Genomic DNA, 24,609 nt, shown 5'->3' on the forward strand with positions numbered 1-24,609 from the left:
GGGCACAGGCTGAGCTGTCAGGGACTCGGTGGACCGGGGTTCTGATGGCATGGGCTGGGTTGGGCAGGGGCTTGGTGGGCTGGGGTTCTGATGGCATGGGCTGGGTTGGGCAGGGGCTCGGTGGGCTGGGGTTCTGATGGCATGGGCTGGGCTGGACAAGGACTCAGTGGGCACGGGCTGGCCTGGGCAGTTTCTCCTGCCAGTCCAGCAGCTCTCAGATTCAAGCAGTTTCCAGCTGGAATGAGATAAAAGGTAAAGCAAGTCCCCTGGAACAGGTGGGCAAAGCCCCTGGTTTTCTGTTGGATCTGTTGGATGTAGGCGCAGCCCCTGGTGGAGACCGGCCCCTGGCTCTCTTCTGTTGGGCCACAATTCTGACCTGTAAAGGCCAGGGAGCCCTCGGCCTTGACCTGGTCAGCCGTCTTGGGCTCTTGGCCGATGTAGGCCCTTTGAACTCTGCAGGTGACCCTCCCCCTGTTATTCCCAAGGGACTCTCCTGTCCCCACTTCCTTGGCCTCACCTTTAGGAGATCTCTGTCCTTCTGTTCCCTCTTCTCAGCATTGCGCTCAATACCTTACGTTCCTAGATTCCTGACAAGCTGGAGCCAGGGCACTGCTGTCCCTCCTGGAGGGAGAGGCTTGCCCCTGGACCTCCACCCAGCCAGAGATCATAGAGAGAATGAGGAAGACCCTTCCCCCATCTGCTCCCCCTTCATTCCCAGGAGACAACCCATTGAATGTGCCAGGCCCTTCAGACTCACAGCCTCAGGCATCTGTGCCCCCTGCCCAGGTGCCAACTTCTCAGTCAGACTTGCTAGGTAGTGATTCCCTAAGGACTGGGGAGAGTAGTGACTGACCCTCTCAGAAGGGTGTCCCCTATTGAGAAGAGAGGGGCTGGACCAGAGGACAGTTTGATGGGTCCAAAACAGGATGTGTGGCCCAGCCCACAAATGGGAATCAGGGCGACAAAAGGTCCTTAGGGGAGTGCCCAGGGAATCTGTGCCCAGTCTGTGCCACTTGACTCCCATAAAAGCACGAGTGAGTGACAGCTCACCCTGAAGGTGAGGCAGGACTCAGCCTAATGATGCGGCAGCTGGGCTGTGCCAGCATACAGCGCGCTAGGCTAGAGTCAGGAAGAGCCAAGTTCAAATCCAGCCTCGGACCCTGATAAGCTGAGCAGCCCTAGGCAAGGCACATCATCACTGCCTGCCTCAGTTTCCTCATCTGTAAAGTGGGGGTAATAACGGCTCCTCCCTTCCAGGGCTGTTGTGAGGCTCAGATGAGATGGTGTCTGCCAAGCATCAACATGGCACTAGACACATGTGGTTATTCTTTTCCTACCTTTGTCTTAATCTTTGTAACATTTGTTCAGTGCTTTAACCCTTTCAAAATGTGTTTGGATATATATATATGTATTTCCATGATCTCACTGGGGCCTCCCATAGCCCTATGAGGTTGCTCTTCTAGGCATTCCATCCCAATTTGACAGATGAGGAAACTGAGGCAGGCCGTGGTGAAGTGACTTGCTTGTGGTTCCCCAACATTCCAGAAATATCAGAGACAGGATTTGAATTCGGATCCTTGGATCTCCAAGCCCTAGAATCTCTTCATTACATAGCAGTATGAAATGTAAGCCGAGTACATGTCGAATGTTCAGTGTCTGGGTGCACGAGTTCCTCTCCGTAGCTGGGAGGCCCAGTGAACTATCTACTGGTCTGAAGACTTGCAAAGGGTCTTGGTCACCACAAACTAACTTAGTTGGAGTCCCCAATGTTGGATGGCAGTCAGGGGAGGCCACAAGGCCTCAGGCAGCACCAGGAGAGAGGGGACTGAGCATGTTGCTGTCCTCTGTCCTGGGAAAGCCACATCGGGAGGACCAAGAGGGTGCCACATTTGGGGAAACCTATCAACACCTGCTTGGGCTCTCGTAGGAGCCAGCCAGAGGGCCTGGGGCTGCAAGTCCCTGCCACAGGACAGTGGGTTAAAGTTAAATCAGGGCAACGAGTCTTTACTAAGTACCTACTATGTGCAGGCACCAGACTAACTTCTGAGGATACCTGCCCTCAACGAGCTCATAGTCATAGTCAATGTTCAAACAATTGGGGACAAAGTATAGTCAGGATAAATCAGTCAGAGTCATGGTGCAGAGGATGCACTAGATGCTGGCAGGACCTGAGAGCTGCCTTCCTGTCTCCTAGAAGTTACTGGATGGAGGAGTGCACTTCCCCGAAGAAAGGACCTGGAGCAGTAATGGGGTCTCTCCCATCTGGGGCCAGAGAGGCCAGTGGAAGCTCCGTGTTGGGGATTTTCCCATCAAGAAGAGCTCTGCCAGAGGGGCACAGTCTGCCTTAAGAGGCAGGAAAGGGGTTCCCTGCAGCCAAAGCTTCTGCTGTCTTCCTAGAATGAACTTCTGGACTTTTGAGTAGATTTCCCTGGGGCTGTTGGTAACCTGGGGTTTTGGTTCATTTTTCAAGAACTATTTGTTCATAGGTTTGGTTTGCTTTTGATCCCATATTCTTTGGGGAATGGTTTTTATTCTTATACATTTGGATTACTTAGGATGTCAGACTTTTAGCAAATTATGTATACCAAAAATTTGCGGGGCCACATCTGTTTCTTTCCCTTTTTTCTGATTTTTATTACTAGTAAGTGAACTTATCTACAGCATTCAGCTTCTCCATTGGCTGTAACCGATGGTTCGACGTGCGGATGGTGTGGTGCTGGTGGAAAACCAGTGTTTTCCGTATTAATAATCCATTATTAGATCCTCCCAATGTGGCCTGCCCATGACAGAGGACAGCGAGATGCTCACTCCCCTCTTTTGTGGTGCTTCCTGATGCCTTCCCTGACTGCTGTCCAGCACTAGGGACTCAAACTGCGTTAATTTGTTTTTTGTTATTCCTGTGGCTGTTCTCCCTCCCCTGCCCCAAACCTACCATGCTTCTCCTCCCTATTGCCACCTGTGTGTCCATGCCTACATTTAGCTATCACTGTGTGCAGTTCTGTGATGAAGTTTCTTCGGAGAATTTGGGGTGATATTGCTACCAGTCCTGTGTTGGGCCCCCCAGCCCCAGACAGCGGGCATTTCTGCAACCAATTCCTACCTTTATTTCTGTTTAAGTAGTTTTGTAGAACACTATAGTGGTTTCCTCCGTCTCTTCAAGTGCTCAATATGTTTTGTGATGACCACAACAGGTCTTTTTTTCTTGTCTGTGTCTTCTGTTGGCCAGTGGAAAGGCTCATAACATTGGTGGCCATGGTGCAGTGGACACTTTCTGCCTCCTTTCGGGTTTCTGTTGAATCTCTTGGGATTTCTGACTCATGGCATCCGAACATTTACAAATTGAGATCTGTTTACTTTTTCCTTACCTGTCCTTAATACCTTAAGTTTTCTCTTCTTGCTCTAGAAATGTAGTTTAACTTTTTTCAAACCATGCTGAATAGTAGTGGTTGGAGTGAACAGCTTTGCCTTCTTACTACTATCCCATCTGAAAATCTTCTAATAGTTCTCCATTATGGAGTACATTCTAGGATTTTTTGTGGGGAGCAGCTGAGATCATATTTGAAAAGTGCTTTTTGGCAATCATACTTTTGGCATTTGAACAATATGGCCAGCTCATTGGAGTCGGGCTCTCTGCAGTAGAGTCTGAATGTTTGGCAGTTTAGTTCAAGAAAGGACCTCAGTATCTGGCATCTTATCCTGCCAGGTGATCCTCAGAATCTTCCTAAGATAGTTAAAATGGAAGCGATTCAGTTTCCTGGCATGGCGCTGGCATGGTGGACTGTCTGTGTTTCACAGGCATTCATACATGAGGTTAGCATAATGGCTCTGTAGACCTTCACTTCGGTAATCAGTCTCCCATACTTTCTTTCAGAGCCTCCCAAACACTGAGCTAGCTCTGGCAATGTGTGCGTCAACTTCATTGTCAATGTGTACATCCCTAGAAAGCATGCTGCCAAGGTAAGTGAACTTATCCACAGCATTCAGAATTTCTCCATTTGCTGTAACTGATGGTTCAGCATATGAATGGTGTGGTGCTAGTGAAAACTTGTGTTTTCCATATTAGTCATTTTATACAAGAAGACTAAAATAGAAGAGGCACAGTACAGAACAGCCTGCTTCAGTCTGTCCACTCTCCCCAGAGGCAGACAGCATGCTTCATTGTGAGCCCTTCTGGATTGTCTTAGATCGTCATCTATGTCATTCTCCTTCCTCGTACTATTGCTGTTACTGTGTACAATGTTGTGCTCTGCTGCATCCCGCACTGCAGTGTTTGAACAGGGGTCACTTGTAAGGGGACCAGAGTGCATGTGGGGACAGAAGAAAGCCCACAGACACCAAACTGTTCAAGGCATAGCGTGTGCAGGATCGGGAGCAAGGGACTGCCTTGACTGCCTTCAGGAGTCAACTTTTACTTAGGAATTGATGTCATGGTTACATTCCAAGATAAGGAGAGGCAAACATGCATTCCCTGAAAGAGCACATATAGATCGTACAGATATACAATGTACAACATTTACGATTGTAATTGTCTGTCTTCATGATATAGAATTCTATACAATTTATTTAGGGGATTTTCTGCCCAGCTGGATTCCTAAGGAGGCATGGTTGATCTCACAGTCACGTCCCTGCTGTTGTAGAGGTCATGTACCTCACATACCACTTTTGCTGCTCCTGAGGCTCAGTAGGATAGAGTCGCGTACTGCTCACTTTACTCTGCATCTGTTCAAGGAAGTCTTTCCAGGTTAAAAGTATCCTGCTTGTCATTTCTTATGGCACAATAGTATTCCATTATAATCGTATACCACAGTTTGTTTAGCCATTCCTTAATTGATAGGCATTCTCTCAATTTCCAGTTTTTAGTATGGCAAATTATTTAACTGTTAAAGGCTACAAGCTAAGATTGAAGTGGAGTTGGTGCACGATTTTTTCTTTTGTTTGAAGGCATCAACAAACAAACAAAATCAAAAGAATGAAAAAATAAGAAAATGTGAAATATCTCACTGGAAAAACAACTGACCTGGAAAATACACTAAGAAGAGTTAATTTAAGAATTATTGTACAACCTGAAAGTCATGATAAAAAAACACCTAGACATCAACTTTCAAGAAATTATTAAGGAAAACTGCCCTGCTATCCTAGAACAAGAGGGCAAAATAAAATGAATCCACCAATCACCTCCTGAAAAAGATCCAAAAATGAATATTGTAGCTAAATTTCAGAACTCCCAAGTCAAAGAGATGTGATGATTATCTAAAAAAAAATAAAATGAAGGGGTGAGGAAGAGCAATACACGGACTGGGAAAAAGGGGAAAGGGAGAGGAAGAATGGGGTAAAGTATCATACATAAAAGAGACACAAAAGAACTTTTACGGTGGCAGGAAAGATGAGTGGAGGGGAAGCCAGTGAACTTTATTCTCGTTGAAATTGGCTCAAAGAGGGAATAATATATACACTTAGGGGGCTATAGAAATCTATCTTACCCTACAGGAAAGTAGGAGGGCGGGGATAAGAGAAGTGTGATGGGGGAGGGGGTGCTGATTGGGGACAGCTGGTGTCCAAAGCAAAACATTTTTGAGAAGAGATAGGATAAAAGGAGAGAGGACAAATATGGCAAAATATAAGGTGGAGGGAGATAGTAATCCTAATTGTGAAAAATTTACAAGTTTCTCTGATAAAGGCTTCATTTCTCAAATACATAGAGAACTGAGTCAAATTTATAAGAACACAAGTCATTCCTTAATTTAAAGTGGTCAACAGATATGAACAGTTTTCAGAAGAATAAATCAAAGCTTATCTATAATCACATGAAAAAATGTTCTAAATCACTAGTTTTTAGAGAAATGCAAATTAAAACAACTCTGAAGTATCACTTCACAGTTTGGCTAACGTGACAGAAAAGAAAAATGACAAATGCCAGAGAGAATGTGGAAAAATAGAGATACTAATGCATTGTTGGCGGAGTTGTGAACTGCTCCATTATTCTGGAGAGCAGTTTGGAACTATGTCCAAATGACTATAAAACTCTGCTTGACTTTTGACCCAGCAATACCACTACTAGGTCTGTATCCCAAAGAGAGAGAGAGAGAGAGAAAGAAGAAGAAGAAGAAGAAGAAGAAGAAGAAGAAGAAGAAGAAGAAGAACCTATTTATACAAAAATATTTATAGCAGCTCTTTTTTTGGTGGCGGTAAAGAATTGGAACACGAGGGGATGCCCTTCAATGAGGGGATGGATAAATAAGTTGCGGTGTGTGATTAGGATGGAATACTATTTAAGTATTATAGTATAGTATATATTATATATATTATATTATAGTATACTATGCTATAAGGAATGATCATCCGGATGCTTTCAGAAAGGGTCCGGAAAGACTTGCATGAGCTGATGTGAAGTGAAGGAAGCAGAACCAGGAGGACGTTGTGCAGTCAAGATGATTGAGGCTGAATGACGGAGCTGTCCACAGTACTGAAGAACTTACCATGCTGTCCACCTCCACAGAAAGCACTGACTGAGTCTGAGTGCAGACTGAAGTATGCTTTTCTTTAAAAAACTCTTTTTCATTTTCTTTTTCAACATGACTGCTACAGAAATATGTTTTGCATGACTGCACGTATATCAATTTACTTGCCTTCTTAATGAGAGGGGAAGGGAGTAAAAGATGGAGAGAATTTGGAAAGTTAATGTTAAAATTGTTTTTACATATATTTGGACAAAAGTAAAATATTTTTAAACTTCATAAAGTCATGCACCTCAGGTTAAGAGCTTGTGAAACGTATAAATGACCTCACGCTGTTGGCCTTTTCAGAGGGTTAGGGGAGGGGGGCGGGAGAGACATAAAAAGACAAGAATGTTTCAGAATGAAGTGTAAGTTTGAACAAAGGAACCGAGGTGTTAATGACAGTACAGGTAACGTTCCGGGAGATCGCACTACGTGCCAGGCAGCGATTTGATCATTACAAGAGCCCTGGCAGGTGGGGGGCGCTATTATCCCCATTTTACGGATGAGGGAAACTGAGGCAAGTAAGTGCCTGAGGCTGGATGTGAACTCGGATCTTCCCGCTCAGGGAAGGAGGGAGGGGCAGAGGGGGGAAGGGCTGCAGGGATGCCCGCCAGCCCCGCCCCCACCCTAGTCCCTGCTCCGGCCCTCTGGCCCCAGGTGCGAGAAGCCTCCGACCTTCCTGTTCTGGGGGTTCGGGCAGCGAAGCGGGAGGGGGCGAGGAGGACCAGAGAGAAGCGGGGGAGGGGGGAAGGGATGGGGAAAGAGAGGAGGGGAGGAGCGCAGAGAGAAGGAGAGGGGACAAAAAGAAGATGACCAGGGAGGAGAAAAGGGGTGGGGAGAAAGGAAAAAGATGCGCCTGGCCTAGACCTCCTTGCCTTCTCCCTTGAGCGCAGGTAGGAGAACTACGATTCCCAGAAGGACTTGCGCACTTTCTACCTAAGAGACGGGAAGGGCGGTGGGCAGAAGGCGCAGGCGCAGAATGCTGCCTTCCCCTCCCACCCTGGACGCCGTCCTACAACTCCCAGAAGGCTTAGCTCACCTAAACGGAGGCTCAGCGACCCCTTCAGGGTAGGGGAGGGCGGAGCCGCTGCCTTCTTTCGTCACTTCCGCTGTCCCAGCTCCTCCCTCCGTCGACGGAACTCAACTCGGGGTCCCTGTGTCCCGGACTGCCGTGACTGAGGGTGGGGGCGCGACCGGCCGAGGGGGCGCAGAAGGGGAAGGGGACATCGGGAAGCCACAGCCAGGTGGAGCCGGAGACCGCCACCTCGGAGCGGGCCGCGCCTGCGCACTAGCGTTTGAGTGCTGGGCCTAGCCGCGCCACGCCCCCTCCGCGGGCCCGCCCTTCCATTGGTCACCCTAACAGGGCCAGGCGCAGGAGCCAATCAGCGGAGGAGGAGGAGGAAGGCATGGCTCCCACCTCCCACCTGAGAGCCAAGACCCGGCAGGTGAGGAGCCCCGCCCAGCTGCCTGCGCCCTGATTGTGGGGAGGGGGTCCCTCGGCCCATTCTTTCCCCTGCGGGCTGAGGCCCGGCACACCGTAGGTCCCTGCCTGCATTTACGCGGGGCCTACGGTGTGCGCAGCTCCTGCTTCCGGCCAGGTTTGCCCTCGGCCCCCCCCAGCCTCCGGCCCTCCAGCCTCCGGCCCCCCCCAGCCTTCAGCCCCCCCCAGCCTCCGGGCCCCCCCCAGACCCCGGGCCCATGGCGCCGCCCGCCCGCCTGCCACGTGTGGCCTGGTCTTTCAGGGGTCCGTGACCTTTCAGGACGTGGCCGTGGACTTCTCGTGGGAGGAGTGGGGGCAGCTGGGCCCCGCCCAGAAGGAGCTGTACCGGGAGGTGATGCTGGAGAACTACGGGCACCTGGTGTGCGCGGGTGAGGGCGCGGGGCCGCGCGGGGGGGGGGGGGGGCGGGGGCCCTGGAGGCGGGCCGGGGGCGGGGGGGGGCCCTGGAGGCGGGCCGAGGCCGGGGGCGGGGGTCCCCTCAGCTCGCTCCCGTTTCCCCAGCAGGGTTTGCCGGAAACAAACCGGACGTGATCCTCCGGCTGGAGCAAGGGGAGGCGCCCTGGAGGCCGCGGGAAGGCTGCTCCGGGAGCGGCTGGCCAGGTGAGTGCTGGCCCCGGGCCCTCGGGTGGGGCTGGACCCGGACTGCGGGCCTGAGCCGGAGCTGCGTCTCTGCTCCGCCCACGTCCTTCCCGTTCTCCCGCGTCCGTAACCCCCGCAGGCCGGGGAGGAGCGCCAGGAGGGGCCAGGGCTCCTCCCCTCCCTCTCCGCACTGCCCGGGGCTCACCTGTCATCTTCCAGATTCTCTCGCCCTCTCCAAGGTGCTCGTCACTTGCCCCAGAAGAAAGCCCGACTTGTCCCATCTGCTTTCTTTCTCTCTTTTTTTTTGGTTGGGTGTTTTTTGTCTGTTTTCAGTGTTCAGCAATCATTTCCACACATCTTAGATTTTCCCCCTCCTCCTCTCTCCTCCCCCCTCCCTCCCCAGATGGCATGCAGTCCTCTATGGGCTCTACGCATACATTCCTATTAAATACAATTTCTCCATAGTCATGCTGAATAGAGGAATTAAAATGAATGGGAGAAACCACAAAACAAAACAGGACAGAACACAAAAGAAAATGGTCCGCTTCATTCTGTGGTCCAGTTCCGTGGTTCTTTCTCTGCGTGTGGAAGGCGTTTTGCCTCAAGGGTCCACTGGGAATTTTTTAGGTCCTTGCATTGCGATGAAGTACTAAGTCTACCAGAAAAAACTCTCGCACAGTGTAGTCGTTGCTGTGCACAAAGTTCTCCTGGCTCTGCTCCTTTCACTCACCATCAGTTCATATAAGTCCTTCCAGGCCTCTCTGAAGTCTTCCTGTTCATTATTTCTTATAGCTCAATAGTATTCCATTACATTCATATACTACAACTTCTTCAGCCATTCCCAGTTGATGGGCGTCTCCTTGATTTCCAGTTCTTGGCTACCACAAAAAGAGCTGCTACAGATATTTTGTACATGTGGGACCCTTTCCCATTTTTATGATCTCTTGGGGATACAGTCCTAGTAGCGATATTGCTGGGTCAAAGGGTATGCACATTTTTGTAGCCCTTTGGGCATAGTTCCAAATTGCTCTCCAGAATGGTTGGATCAGCTCACAGGTCCACCAACAATGAATTAGTGTTCCAACTCTCCCACATCTTCTCCAACATTTATCATTTTCCTGTTCTGTCATGTTTGCCAATCTGATAGGTGGGTTGAGGTACCTCAGAGTTGTTTTGATTCGCATCTCTCTAATCAATAATGATTTAGAGCATTTTTTCATATGACCATAGATAGTTTTAATTTCTTCCTCTGAAAACTGCCTGTTCACATCCGTTGACCATTTCACAATTGGGGAATGACTTGCATTCTTGTACATTTGACTCAGTTCTCTATATATTTTAGAAATGAGGCCTCTATCACAGATACTACTTGCAAAAATTCTTCTCCAGTTTTCTGCTTCCCTCCTAATCGTGGTTGCACTGGGTTTGACTGTGCAAAAACTTTTCCATTTAATGTAATCAAAATTATCCATTTTGCACTTCATAACGTTTTCTGTCTCTTGTTTGGTCAAAAATTTCTCCATTCTCCATAAATCTGACAAATATACTATTCCTTGCTCCCCTGATTTGTTTATAGTATCAATCTTTATACCTAGCTCATGTACCCATTTGGACTTTATTCTTGTGTACGGTGTCAGGCTTTGGTCTGTGGCTAGTTTCTGCCATACTGTTAGCCAGTTTTCCCTGCATTTTTTTTCGAACAGTGGGTTCTTATCCCAGAAGCTGGGGTCCTTGGGTTTATCAAACATCAGATTGCTATATTCATTGACTACTGTGTCTTGAGTACCTAACTTATCAGACTGGTCTACCGCTCTGTTTGTTAGCCAGTACCAAGTGGTTTTGATGATTGCTGCTTTATAATACAATTTGAGATCTGGTAGGTCTAGGCCACCTTCCCTAGCATTTCTTTCATTAGTTCCCTTGATATTCTGGACCTTTTGTTCTTCTACATGAATTTTGATATTTTTTCTAGCTCTAGAAAATAATTATCTGGTGGTTTGGTATAGCACTGAATAAGTAAATTAATTTAGGTAGATTGTCATTTTTATTATATTGGCTCGGCCTACCCATGAGCAGCTGATATTTTTCCAGTGTTTAGATCTGACTTTATTTGTTTGAAAAGTGTTTTGTAATTGTGTTCATATAGTCCCTGGGTTTGTTTTGGCAGTTAGGCTCCCGGATATTTTATAGTGTCTACTGTAGCTATAAATGGGATTTCTCTTCCTATCTCTTATTGTTGGACTTTGTTAGTAATATATAGAAATGCAGATGATTTACCTGAGTTTATTTTTTAACCTACGACTTTGCAAAGTTGTTTATTATTTCAGGTAGTTTTTTACTTGATTCCCGTCTGCTTTCTTATCCCCTTGGAACCTTTGTCTTCTGTATATTTTGTAACGCTGAATTCCTGTTCTCATTTTAATTTTTTATTTTTAGTATTTTATTTCTCCCAGTTAATATGTAAAAGCCCTTTTTAACATTAATTTTTAAAACTTTGAGTTCCAGATTCTTTCCCTTCCTCCTTCACTCCCCCATTGAGAAGGTGGCAAGCAATTGCATATAGCAAAGCACTTCCATAATAGTCATGTTATGAAATAAAGCACAGACAAAAAACATCAAGAAAAGCAAAGTGAAAAAAGGATGCTTCTGTCTCTCTTCAGACACCGTCAATTCCTTTTCTGGATGTGGGTGGCATTTTTCATAAGTCCTTCAGAGTTGTCTGGGATCTTGGAGTTGCTGAGAATAGATAAGTCTTTCACAGCTGTCATCTTACTACAGTATTGCTGTTTGTACACAGTGCATTTCACTTTGCATCAGCCCATGCAAATCATTCCAGGTTTTTCTGAGAGCATCTTGCTCACGTAATATTCCATCACAATCATATGCCACAATTTGTTCAGCCATTCCCCAATTGATGTGAATCAATTTCCAATTCTCTACCCCCAGAAGAGAGGTAGTATAAATATTTTTGTGCATATAGGTCCTTCTCCTTTTTGTTTTTTATCTCTTTTGGGATACAGACCTAGTAATGATATTGCTAGGTCAAAGGATATGCCTGGTTTTGTAGCCCTTTGGGCATAGTTCCAAACTGTTCTACAGAATGGTTCAATCAGTTCACAATTCCACCAACAATGCATTAGTGTCTCATTTTCTCCACATCCCCTCCAATATTTGTCATTTACCTTTTCTGTCGTATTAGCCAATCTGAGAGGTTTGAAGTAGTGCCTCAGAACTGTTTTAATTTGCATTTCTTCAATCAGTAGTGAGTTAGAGTATTTTTTCCTATGGCTGTAGATAGCTTTGATTACTTCGTCTGAAAACTGATCCTTTCTTTTGATCATTTATCAGTTGGAGAATGGCTCTTATTTTTATAAATTTGACTCAGTTCTTTGTATGTTTGAGAAATGAGGCCTTTATCAGAGCAACTTGCTTCAAAATTTTTTTCAGTCACTATTACTATTTCCCTCCATCCTATTACTCCCCACCTCTCTTTCTTCTGTTTTATCTTTCCTTTTACCCTGTCCCTCCTCAAAAGTGTTTTACTTCTGACTACCCTCCTCTCCCAATCTTCCCTCCCTTCTGTTATCCCCCACTTGTCTTATGCCCTTCCTCTCCTACTCTTCTATATAGTAAGATAGATTTCTGAACTCATTTGAGTGTGTTTGTTGTTCCCTTCTTAAGCCAAATCTGATGAGAGTAAGGTTCACTCATTCCCTTTCACCTGCCCCCTTCCCCTCCACTGTAAAATTTTTCTTGCCTCTTTTATGTGAGATAATTTATCCTATTCTACCTCTCCCTTTCTCCTTCTCCCAGTACATTCCTCTCACCCCCTAATTTTATTTTTCAGATATCATCCCTTTATATTCAACTCACATCCGTGCCCTCTGTCTATATATACTCCATCTCACAACCTTAATAAAGAGAAAGGTCTTAGGAGTTACAAATATTGTTTTTCCATATAGGAATGTAAACAGTTTAAATTTATTCAGTCCCTTATGATTTCCCTTTCCTATTTACATTTTTATGCGTCTCTTGAGTCTTTTATTTGAAAGTGAGATTTTCAATTCAGCTCTGGTCATTTCATCAAAAATGCTTGAAAGTCCTCCATCTCATTGAATGTCCATTTTTTTCGCCAGAAGGATTATACTAAGTTTTGCTGGGTAGGTGATTCTTGGTTTTAATCCTAGCTCCTTTGCCCTCCAGAATATCATATTCTAAGTCCTCCAGTCCTTTCATGTAGAAATTGCTAAATATTGTGTTACTCTGTCTGTGGCTCCATAATATTTGTATTGTTTCATTCTGGCTGCTTGCAGTATTTTCTCTTGACCTAGAAACTCTAGAATTTGGCTACAGTATTCCTAGGAGTTTTCCTTTTGGGAACTCTTTCAGGAGGTGATGGGTGGATTGTTTCCATTTCTGTTTTGCCCTCTGGTTCTAGAAGATCAGGGCAGTTTTCCTTGATAAATTTCTTGAAAAATCATGTCTAGGCTGTTTTTTTGATCATGGCTTTCAGGTAGCCCAATAAATTTTAAATTATCTCTCTTGGATCTACTTTCCAGGTCAGTTGTTTTTTCAGTGAAATATTTCACATTGTCTTCTGTTTGTTCCTTCTTTTGGTTTTCTTTTATAATTTCTTGATTGCTCATAAAGTCATTGGCTTCCATTTGCTCCATTCTAATTTTTAAGAAATTATTTTCTCCAGTGAGCTTTTGAACCTCTTTTGCCATTTGGCCTAGTCTGGTTTTTAAGGTGTTATTTTCTTCAGCATTTTTTTTGGGTGTCTCCTCTACCAAACTGTTGATTGGCTTTTCATGATCTTCTTGCATCATACTCAGTTCTCTTTCCAATTTTTCCTTTACCTCCCTTACTTGATTTTCAAAGTCCTTTTTCAGCTCTTCCATGGTCTGAGACCAATTCATATTTTTCTTGGAGGCTTTGGATATAGAGGCTTTGACTTTGTTGTCTCCTTCTGAATGTGTTTTGATCTTCCTTGTCACCATAATAACTTTCTATAATCAGAATTTTTTGCTGTGGTTTGCCCATTTTCCCAGCTTATTTCTTGATTTTTACTGTTTGTTAAAGTAGGGCTCTCCTTCCAAGGTGAAGTCTCAAACTTCGGGAGCTTTATACAGCTGCTTTTAGAGATACTTTCAGGGACCTGTAAGTTTTCGGTTTTTCTACGGTGATATGATCTAGGAGAAGTGTTTACTCCCCTCCTGGCCTGTGCTCTGGACTCTGAGTGACCACAGGCACTCTGTTCTGCCCTGGAACTGTGAGGAGGGTTTTCCCCCTCTACTGCTGCCACAAGGTCTATTATGCTAGTGTTCACCTGATTGTACGACTGCCACTCAGGATCCCAAGATCCTGATGCTACCCAGATCCAAGTACAGGCTAAGGAACAGAATCCTGCCTCACTGTTAGCAAAGTGATGCCTGTAATCTCCTTCTGACCAGTAGTTCAACCCCCTTACCATCTGTGGACTGAGAGTTCTGGAAGCAGCCACTGCCCTTGCTGATTCAGTCAGTTGCAGGGCCTGCTCCTGGTTTGCTGAGGCTTGGTCTGTGCTGGGGCAGCCTGGGCTGACTGTGCTTCTCTCTCACCTTGATGCAACAGAACTTCTAAGCTGTCTTGTGTGGGAAATTTGTTTCACTCTGTCTTTTTGCAGGTTCTGTTGCTCTAGGATTTATTTAGAGTCTTTTCTAAAGGCATTTGGAGGGGTTTGGGGAAGAGCTCAGGCGAGTCCTTGCCTTTACTCTGCTATCTTAGCTCTGCTTCCCTGTTCTTATTTTTAAAAAAAATGTCTAGTGAATAAGCATTTATTAAGCACCTGCTGTGTGCCAGGCACTGCTTAGCAGCAGAGTTACAAAGGAAGGCAAAAAATGGTCCTTGTTATCAAGGAGCTTATGGCCCAACAGGGGAACTATACATAAGCCATATGTTCAGGACACATTAGCTATGAGAAGGAATATTAGCTCAGAGGAAAGGCACTGACATCAGGGAGAGGGAGGAAAAGGAGCAACTTCAGCTGAGACTTGAAGGAAACCTGGGAAGTTTGAAAGGGGAGATCGAGAATTTCTAGCCCAAGAGGTGTTTGATAGGGACTGGGGTCACTGAATGGAGTCAGGTGTGAGAAGGCTGGAAAGAAATGAAGGCTCCAGAGCCAAAGGTGGTGGTAGTTCAGTCATTTCAGTCGTGTCTGACTCTCTGTGACCCCTTGGGGTGTTCCTGGCAGAGATGCTGGACTGGTTGACCGTTTCCTTCTTCAGCTCATTTTACAGATGAGGAAACTGAGGCCATCAGAGTGACGTGACATAGCTAGTAGGTGTCTGAGGTCAGATTTGAACTGAGGAAGATGAATCTTCTTGACTTCAGGCACAGTACTCTGTCCATTGTGCCATGAGAGCTCCCTTATAGCCAAATAGAGTACTTGATATTTGATTATAGAGATCATAGAGCCACTGGAATTAATTGACCATGTGGTCAGATCTGCACTTTAGGAAAATAACTTTGCTTCCGGAATGAAGGTTAGAGTGGAAGGAGGAGAGACTGGTAGGAGGCCAGCCTCCCATTAAGCCATTATTGCATTAGTGCTGGCATGAGGCCACAAGGGCCTCCACCAGGGTGTTGGCCATGTCTCACAAAAGAAGAAGATGTCACAGAGGTCTAGATGACAGACTTTAGCAACAGATTAGGCATGGAGAGTGAAAAATGTGAGGACTTGAGTAAGATATCTAGGTGGTAAGCCTGGAGGGCTGGGAGGGTAATGTTGCCTTTTCCAATAATAGGGAAAGTGGGATTGGAAGAGGGTTTAGGAGGAAAGATAGTTGAGTTTTGAACACACTGAGTTTACCATATCTATGGTAAAACCACCTTGACATGTTCATTTGGCCTTTGGAGATGGAACACTGGAGATTCATGTGCCTAGAGATGATAACTGGATCCATGGGAGCTGATGAGATCACTAGCCAGAATGATAAAAAGGGAGAAGAGAAGAGGACTTAGGTGCTTGGGTGATAGGAGCAGTTACTGGACCTGGGCTTAGCCTGGAGAAGGGAAGGTTGGTGGGGGATGGGCTAGCTGTCTTCAAGTATTTGAAGAGTTGTCATATGGAACAAGAATCAGATGTGTTCTGGTTTGGCCCAAGAGACCAGAATCACGAGCATTGGGTGAAAGTTACAGTGAGGCAAATTGAGGATCGTTCTCTGGAAAAATCTCTTAACAATTCGAGTTGTCCAGAAGTGGAATGTTCCGCTTCAGGAGATGGTCAGTAGAGGCTATTGCCAGTCCTGATTCTTGCCTTGCCACTGGATTCTGATAGCTGTGGATGACACAGCGAGGCTGATGACTTTGTTCATCTCTGCCTCACTTAAGGACCCAGCCTTCCAGTTGGAGTCGGAGAATGCTGCTGTTCTTTTCACCCTCTCTCCTCTCCCCATCTACTCCTCATCTCCCCTTCCACTTTCCTCTTTCCTCCTTTTTCCTTCCTTCCCTCACTACATGTGGTCCCTTTCTCCAAAGGAATATAACTTTTGGTTGCTTATATTTTGTGAGGTGTCTTGTGGTTTGAGGGCTAGTTTTTTTTCCCCAATTTATTTACTTACTTTTTCCCCCAAAAAAGTTGGACAATTTATTCTTTGTCCTGCAAGGTTTCTTTTATGAGTTCTTGAAATATAACTCTAGAAAAACAGACTTTTAAAAAGCCCATTGTGATTCAAATGAAGCTTCTTGCCTGTGCTTTCAGTGCATTGTGACTTTCATTGAATAGCCAATGCTAGGCCCCTGACCAAGCCTCTGTTGCTCATTATTTGAATTTTGATAGCTTAAGAGTGAGTGTAAATAGCAACTGTTTTCTATTCTGGCCAGAAACTCTGAGGGTTTTCCCCTCCTAGACTGATACTTTTATGATGGTAAACTGGATCATCTTGTGTCTCAGCTCTAACCTAACCCTAAGTCATTAAATGGATGTTGCCTCAAACAGATTGAGACCTAATAAAAACCTTAATTAGAAAGGCCAGGGTCATCTACTGCATTCTGGGCTATTGCCATTCATCTTGATTCTTGTCTTGCCACTGGACTCTTATGACTCTGGATGAGCGGGGCTGATGACTTTGTGTAGCTCCGTCTCACTTAAATCCAGTTCAGGAGCAAGTCATGACATCACCGTCATGATGTCATTGGTCTTCTTCCAGATTGAAGGACAAGCAAGAGCAACGTATTCTGTTGAGATTCCTTTCATGTAGAGTTCACACCAGATGGCTCCTAAGGTCCTTCTTCCCCCTCCAATTCTGGAATTCTGTGACTTCTTAGCAGTGTGCTCCAGGGGAGTCACACAAATCCGTATCAGCCTCAGGTTCCTGTTTTCTAACATGTAATAGCTGCTCTACCAACCTCCCCAGGGTCTTTTATCTGTGGGAAAGATTCCGTGTGGTGTACCAGACTCTAATTAGAATAATCATTAACATAATCCTTTTACCACGTGGCTTCTTCTCCTTTGATAATTAATATCTTTGGCCAAGTGGTAAAGCCAATAGACCTTTTCTCAGAGTCATGTTTTTAAAGGTATGAAATAAAACTATATAAGATTACAAGGGAAACCAATTATATTGAAATAATGATTCATTTTTTCCCGTCCAAGTTCATAGTTTCCAAAGGACATTTCTCTCAAGGTTCCCAACTTAAGATTGTAGTCTAATTTGTTCTGCTTTTTACAGCATTACAGTCTTGTTTCTCAATAGAAGACACAGGAGACAGGCCATATATCAGAGGTATCATGGAATATTTACTTGTCTTATTTCTTTCAGATTGGGAAACTAGACTTGAAAACAAAGAGTTGAGTCCAACACTAGGCATATTTATAGAAGAATCTTCCAGGGAAAAACTCAGAATGGACAGTCCTCATGTCGTAAAGTTGAGAGAAGCCTGGGAATGTGATACCAACTTAAAGAGTCTCCAGGATCGTGAGCAGAAACATTCTAGCAAAGTAAAAATCACCCAGAGGAAACGGCGCAGTAAAGTAAAAAACCATGAATATAATAAGAATGGCAGAAATGCCGAATCAGTCTTTTCAGAATTGATCATTCCGAAAGATGAGAATGGGAAATCATTTAGTAATCATTCAGACCTTATTGAAAATCATAGATTACACACTGATCAGAAACCTTATGAATGTAATGAATGTGGGAAAACTTTTCTTTGGTCAACAGAACTTACCCACCACCAGAGAATTCATACTGAAGAGAAACCTTTTGAATGTAAAGGTTGTGGGAAGGCCTTCCGCTGGAATTCACAGCTTATTCTACATGAGGGAATCCACAGTGGAGAGAAACCTTTTGAATGTGAAGAATGTGGAAAGGCCTTCCGTCTGAGATCACAGCTTACTTTACACCAGCGAATCCATACAGGAGAGAAACCTTTTGTTTGCAACAAATGTGGGAAAGCTTACAGGCTGAGCTCACAACTTACTCTACACCAGAGAGTTCATACTGGGGAAAAGCCTTTTAAATGTAAAGAATGTGGGAAGGCTTTTCACCTAAGTGGACGGCTTACTGTACACCAGAGAATTCATACTGGAGAGAAACCTTATGGATGTAATGATTGTGGAAAGGCCTTCCTCATGAGATCACAGCTTATTGCACACCAGAGAATTCACACTGGAGAGAAACCTTACGAATGTAATGAATGTGGGAAGGTCTTCCGCCTGAGTGGACAACTTACAGTACACCAGAGAATTCATACTGGAGAGAAACCTTGTGAATGTAAAGAATGTGGGAAATCCTTCCGCCTTCAGTCACAGCTTACTGTACACCAGAGAATCCATACTGGGGAGAAACCTTATGAATGTAATGAATGTGGGAGGGCTTTCCGCCGGAACTTAGAACTTACTTTACACCAGATACTTCATACTGGAGAAAAACCTTATAAATGTGATGAATGTGGGAAGGCCTTTGGTCATAGAACAAAACTTACTGTACACCAGAGAATTCATACAGGAGAGAAACGTTATGAGTGTAATGAATGTGGGAAGGCCTTTTACCAGAGTGGACAACTTACTTTACATCAGAGAATTCATACTGGTGAGAAACCATGTGAATGTAAAGAGTGTGGGAAGGCCTTCCGCTTGCAGTCACAGCTTACTGTACACCAGAGAATCCATACTGGGGAGAAACCTTTTGAATGTAATGAATGTGGGAAGTCCTTTCAGTGGAGGTCTCTAATTATAGTACATCAGAGAATTCATACTGGAGAGAAACCTTTTGAATGTAATGAATGTGGGAAAGCCTTCCGCCTGCAGTCACAGCTTACATCACACCAGAGAATCCATACTGGAGAGAAACCATATGAATGTAATGAATGTGGGAAGGACTTTCAGTGGAGGTCTCTGCTTGCAGTCCATCAGAGAATTCATACTGGAGAGAAACCTTTTAAATGTAATGAATGTGGGAAAGCCTTCCGCCTCAGTGGCCAGCTTACATCACACCAGAAAGTTCATACTGGAAAGAATCCTTATGAATGTGATGAATGTGGGAAGACCTTTTGCAGGAGATCCCATCTTATTGGACATAAGCGATATCATAGTAGAGAGAAACTTTATGAATGTGATGGATGGAAAAGGCCTTTCAATGTAGTCTAGGACTATAGCTGATCAGATCAGAGAATCCATATTGGAAAGAAAACTTATGACTGTAAGGGCTTTTGTATGAGCTCTGGGCATTGTGATCATCAGATAATTCATACTGGAGAGAAACCTTACGATTATAATTATTGTGAAAAGTTCTTCTACCGAAGATCCCATCTTATTCTACATCAAAGAGTTTATAATGAAAAAACCGTAAAAATGAAATGTAAGGCTTTTGTCAGAGCACAAACTTTATACTCAGCATCACATGATACATACAAATGTAATAAATGTAGGAAACCTTTCCATCTAAAAAGTTGACTTATTGGTCATCAGAGAACCATATTTCATCTTAGAAAAGCAGTAAATATACATCTTTTTTTTTTTTGGAGCATGATGTTTATTGGACATCAGATAATTTATCCTGGAGATAAACCTTATAAGCGTGACGTATGTGGGATTATATCCTCCTTTGGAACACATACTTTAATAATCGAAGAAATAGTATAGCAATTGGTAATAATTGAGGGAAAGATCTTTCGGAGCATCCACCTTATCAGGTTCTTCATACTTATGAGAAAAACCACATGAATAATAAACATTAAAAAGTCTTTCAACCAGAATGCCACCTTAGGATATGAGCAATTATGTAATCTTTCAGCTTCCAAGAATGAGAAGTCAATAGTCCCTTTACGTTGTGCCCTGGTTGGACCCTATCTGAAGTATTGGGTTCTGCTTGTGTCATTACAGTTTAAAAAGAACATTGAAAAGGTGGGAAGCATTTGAAATACAGCAGCCAACACTTGAATGAGGCTCAGTAGAAGGGGCTGAGAATGGTTAGCATGGAGAAGAGAAGACTTGTGGCATGTTAGCTATGTGGCAGAGGGATTATATTTGCTCTTTTTATCTCCAAAGGTGCAGAACCAGGAAAAAGAGGCAAGATCAAGAATCTCAAGAGAATTCATGAGAAGAGATAGGAACAAGAAAGAATATAGCACCTCACACTTCACACTGTATTATAGAAGTACCAGTCATCAAAACTGTCCTGTAATGGCTAAACGAAGAGAAAAGATCCATGGATAAGGGAAGAATTTATGATGGAAAAACATTATAGGAAGTAAAATGGATAATTTTGATTACATTAAATTAAAAAGGTTTTGCACAAACAAATCCAACACAGCCATGATTTTAGAAGGAAAGCACAGAACTGGGAAAATATTTTTTATAGCAAGTTTCTCTGGTAAAGGCCACCTTTCTCAACTATATTGAGAACTCAGCGAAATCTATAAGACTACAGGTCATTCCCCTATTCATTGCTGTTGTTTGTCCTTGATTCTTGAAGAGGACTGAGGACATCATGAGGGTGATGTCTTGACTTGTTTGTGAATTGGATTTAAGTGAAACAGCTGCACAAAGTCATCAGCCTCACTTTCATCTAGTGAAAAGACAGGGTTGATATAAGTGGTGAGGGCCCAGGATGCAGTGGGTGACCTTGGCCTTTTTAAAGTAAGGTCTGTCCAGGTGTCAGTTCATTTGCTCCAATTGAGAAATGGTCAAAAGATATGAACAGGCAGTTTTCAGAAGAAGAAATCAAAGCTATCTATAGTCACATGAAAAAATGCTCTAAATCGTTTTGGTTAGAAAATGCAAATTAAAGCAACTCTGAGTTACCACCTCACATATATCAAATTGGCCATGACAGGAAAATGACATGCTAGAGGGGATGTGGTAAAAATGGGGACACTAATGCATTGTTAGAGTTGTGAACTGATCCAGTCATTCTGGAGAGTATTTGGAACTATGCCCAATGGGCTATTAAACTGTGCATGCCCTTTGATCTAGCAATACCACTACTAGGTCTGTATCCCAAAGAGATCAAAGGAAAAGGACTTATATGTACAAAACTATATATAGCAACTCTTTTGGTGGTGGCAAAGAATTGGAAATGGAGAGGATGCTCATCAATTGGGAAATGGCTGGACAATTTGTAATATGGTTGTGATGTAAGAAATGAACAGGAGGCTTTCAGAAAAACATGGAAAGACTTATACGAACTAATGTAAAGTGAAATGAGCAGAATCAGGAGAACATTGTACATAGTAACAGCAGCATTGTGGAATGAAGAACTGTGAATGACTTAGTTATTTTCAGCAATGCGATGATCAAAGACAATTCTGAAGGACTTATGATGTAAAATGCTGTCCACCTCTAGACAAAACTGGTGGAGTTTGAATTTTTTTAAAAACTATCTTGTTTTCTTTTGCAACATAGCTATTATGGAAATATATTTTGCATGACTGCACATGTATAATCTATATCAAATTGCTTGTCTTCTCAAGGAAGGGGGAGTGGAGGGACAGAAAAATGTGAATCTCAAAATTTTTAAAAAATGGATGTTAAAATTGTTTTTACATATAATTGGAAAAAATTTTTAAATTTTTAAATAGATCATTGAAACCAGTTAAACAAGGGAGAGTCATAAACAACTGAATATAGTAACCCCATGTTTGATAAGCTTTAAAGCAAATTATGTACTTAAGAAAGAACCCTTATTTGATTAAAATGAGGAAAACTGGAAAGCAATCTGGCAGAAATTAGATTTAGACCACTGCCTTACACCATATTCCATAATAAATTCTAAATGGATATCTGATCTTAATGTTAAAAATCAATCAGAAGAGAAATGGATCGTATGCCTCTCCTAGATATGGGTAGGACATGTATTGTCCAAATAAGGGACGGAGGCAATTACAGAAGCTAAAATGCTCAACTTTTATATGGAACTTAAAAGTTTTGGCACAAACAAAATGCATCCAGGATAACAAGGCAAACAGTTCAGTGGGAATAATCTTTGTATCCGATTTCTCTGATAGGGGTTTGGTATCTAAGATGTATGAACAAAACCACATATTCATATATGTGTGTGTACATAACCCAAAGCCATTCCCCACTAGATAAGTTGTCAAAGGATATGAACAGTTCTTAAAAGAATTGCAAACTACCAGCAGTCATATGAAAGTGCTCCAGATCACTAAGAGATGCAAGTCAGAGTAACCCTGAAGTTTCAGCTAATGCCTACAAATTGTTATAAATGCCAAAAGATGGTAATAGTTAATATTGGAATAGTTATGGGAAATTAGGCGCTCTAGGGCAGGGTTGGTAGAGCCAACACAGTACAATCCATTTGGGGAGCACTTTAGAATTATGCAAATAAAATGACTAGAATGTCTTTACCCTTTGACCCAGAGACTCCATTACTGGGGTTATACCCAAAAGACGATATTGATTAGAAGAAAGTCCCCACATACACTAAATTTTAGCGATGGTATTTGTATTAGTAAAGAACTGCAAACAAAGTAGATGTTTATCAATTGTTGTTCGGTCATTTCAGTCATTTCTGATTATGTAACCCATTTGGAGTTTCCTTGGCTGAGATACTGAAGTGGCTTGCCATTCCCTTCTCCAGATTATTTTGCAAATGAGGAAACTGAGGCAAACAGTTAATTCACCCAGAGTCATATAACTAGTAAGTGTCTGAGGCTGGATTTGAACTAAGATCTTCCTGATTCCAAACCTAGTGCTCTATCCACTGTAAAATCCAGCTGCCTATGTATCAATTAGGGAGTGGCTAAACAGACTAGTACACAAATGTAATGAAATATTACTGTGCTGTAAGAAATGATGAATGCAGAGAATACAGAAGAGCCTGGAATTATGTAAATGAAGTGATTGAGAGTTAAATTCAGCAGAGTCAAGAACACTGTACATAATGATTACAGTGAGGAAGAACACCCTCTCCCCCCCCTCCAAAAAGGAAAAGAATGGGTCAGAATGACAAGAAGCATGGCTCCAAAGAAGAGGTGCAAAATGCTCCCTTTGCTGAGGTGGGAGGTCTGTGAATGTAAGGCAGAGCACCTAGTCTCTAGACTGGTGACATCCAGACCGTTCTCACTGTACCTGAGTGAACCATTCTACGTAAAGCGATTTTTACGTGATGCAAATAAGGTGAATTTAGAGTTAGGGGCCGAGGGTTAGAGCTTGCCCCCATCTACCCACTTCACTTAGCCTACATAACAAAGGCATATACACAACATAATGCCTTTGGTTGGTTATCCTGTATTCTCTGAAAGGACCAAAATGACATCACTGTGCTAGAGTCGAGTTTCAATGTGTCTGACAGTGGCTGATCAGACCAATATGAGCTTGTAATGCTCTACCACAGGTCAGACACAAATAGTCTGTGTGAACATTTGGGGTGGATTCTCTAAATTTGTGCATCCTGCATTTTCTTTCTTTTCGATTCTGCTTGGCTCATAGAGCACAGCACCTTCTCCGATGTGGACACGCCATGCTGAGCAGTCCTGTGCCTGTGTCTCTCATGTCACAGTTCCACAGTTCTTAAGATATTTAAGATATCTTAATTCCTTTACATGGGTCATAAAATGTACTAAAATGCAGACATTAAATATGGTGCCATGATAATAAACAATTATGAAATGAAAGATAATGCACAACACTATAAAATTCACATAGATGTGCAACCTGTTGCCCCTTCACCCACTGCACCTAGCTTTTATCACTGCTGCTTAGCTGAAATTTCTTTCAGAATTCTTTGCATAAAGTTGAATTTAATTCAAATTTACTTAAATTTACATAAAGTGAGAAGTGTCTGTCTTGGGACACTGTCATGAGAACTGAAAACTAAGTGTCCATTATATGGGGAATGATTGAATAAATTATGATATATGAATATAATGGAATGCTATTGTGCCTTGTTTGTTGTCCTTCATTTTCAAAGAGGAGCACAGTGACCTCACCATGATGAAGTGAAGTTTCAGTGTGTCCAATGGTGTCTGATCAGACCAATACGAGCTCAGAATATTCTACCACAGGTTGGGCACAGATAGTCCGTGTGAATATTTGGGGTGGATACTCCAAATTTGTGCATCCTGCATTTTCTTTCTTTTCGATTCTGCTTTGCTCGAAGAGCACAGCACCTTTTCTTATGTGGGTACACCATGCTGAGCAGTCCTGTGCCAGTGTCTCCCATGTTGCACAGTCAAATTCAAAGTTCTTGAGAGAGACCTTGAGAGTGTCCTTGTGTTCTTTCTTCTGGCCACCATGTGATCACCTGCCCCATGTAAGTTCTCCATAATATAGTCTTTTTGGCAAGTGTACATTTTGCATTCGAACAACATGGCCAGTCCATCAGAGTTGTGCTCTCTGAAGCATGGTTTGAATGCTTGGCAGTTCAGCTCGAGCAAGGATTTCCGTCCTTCGTACCTTATCCCACCATGTGATCCTCAGAATCTTCCTTAGACAGTTCAAATTGTGCCTTAAGAAGTGTTGAAAGGAATAGTTTTAGAGAAACATGGGAAGGCACGAAAAATTATTCAACCTAGAGTAAGCAAAACCAGAA

General features: G+C 43.4%; 1 protein-coding gene across 5 annotated transcripts; it reads left to right on the top strand.

Annotated features, from left to right (window-relative positions):
• The first annotated feature begins 161 nt into the window (after window positions 1-161).
• Window positions 162-23,945, top strand: LOC140502737 (uncharacterized). 5 transcript variants are annotated; one of them, XM_072606687.1, is made up of 6 exons: window positions 162-3,957; window positions 6,354-6,528; window positions 7,391-7,942; window positions 8,240-8,366; window positions 8,501-8,596; window positions 17,377-23,945. In XM_072606687.1, the coding sequence occupies exons 3-6, from the start codon at window positions 7,904-7,906 to the stop codon at window positions 19,203-19,205; spliced, it is 2,091 nt and encodes a 696-aa protein (XP_072462788.1). In that variant the 5' UTR covers window positions 162-3,957; window positions 6,354-6,528; window positions 7,391-7,903; the 3' UTR covers window positions 19,206-23,945. The 5 variants fall into 5 exon arrangements, 4 of the variants coding, with proteins under 4 accessions (XP_072462788.1, XP_072462789.1, XP_072462790.1 ...); XR_011966554.1 differs by lacking the exon at window positions 162-3,957 and having other exon boundaries at window positions 5,506-6,528; window positions 17,377-19,416; window positions 20,106-23,945; XM_072606688.1 differs by lacking the exon at window positions 6,354-6,528.
• The last annotated feature ends 664 nt before the right edge of the window (window positions 23,946-24,609 follow it).

Source organism: Notamacropus eugenii, chromosome 4 (assembly GCF_028372415.1).
Source record: "Notamacropus eugenii isolate mMacEug1 chromosome 4, mMacEug1.pri_v2, whole genome shotgun sequence".
NCBI classification, from domain to species: Eukaryota; Metazoa; Chordata; class Mammalia; order Diprotodontia; family Macropodidae; genus Notamacropus; species Notamacropus eugenii.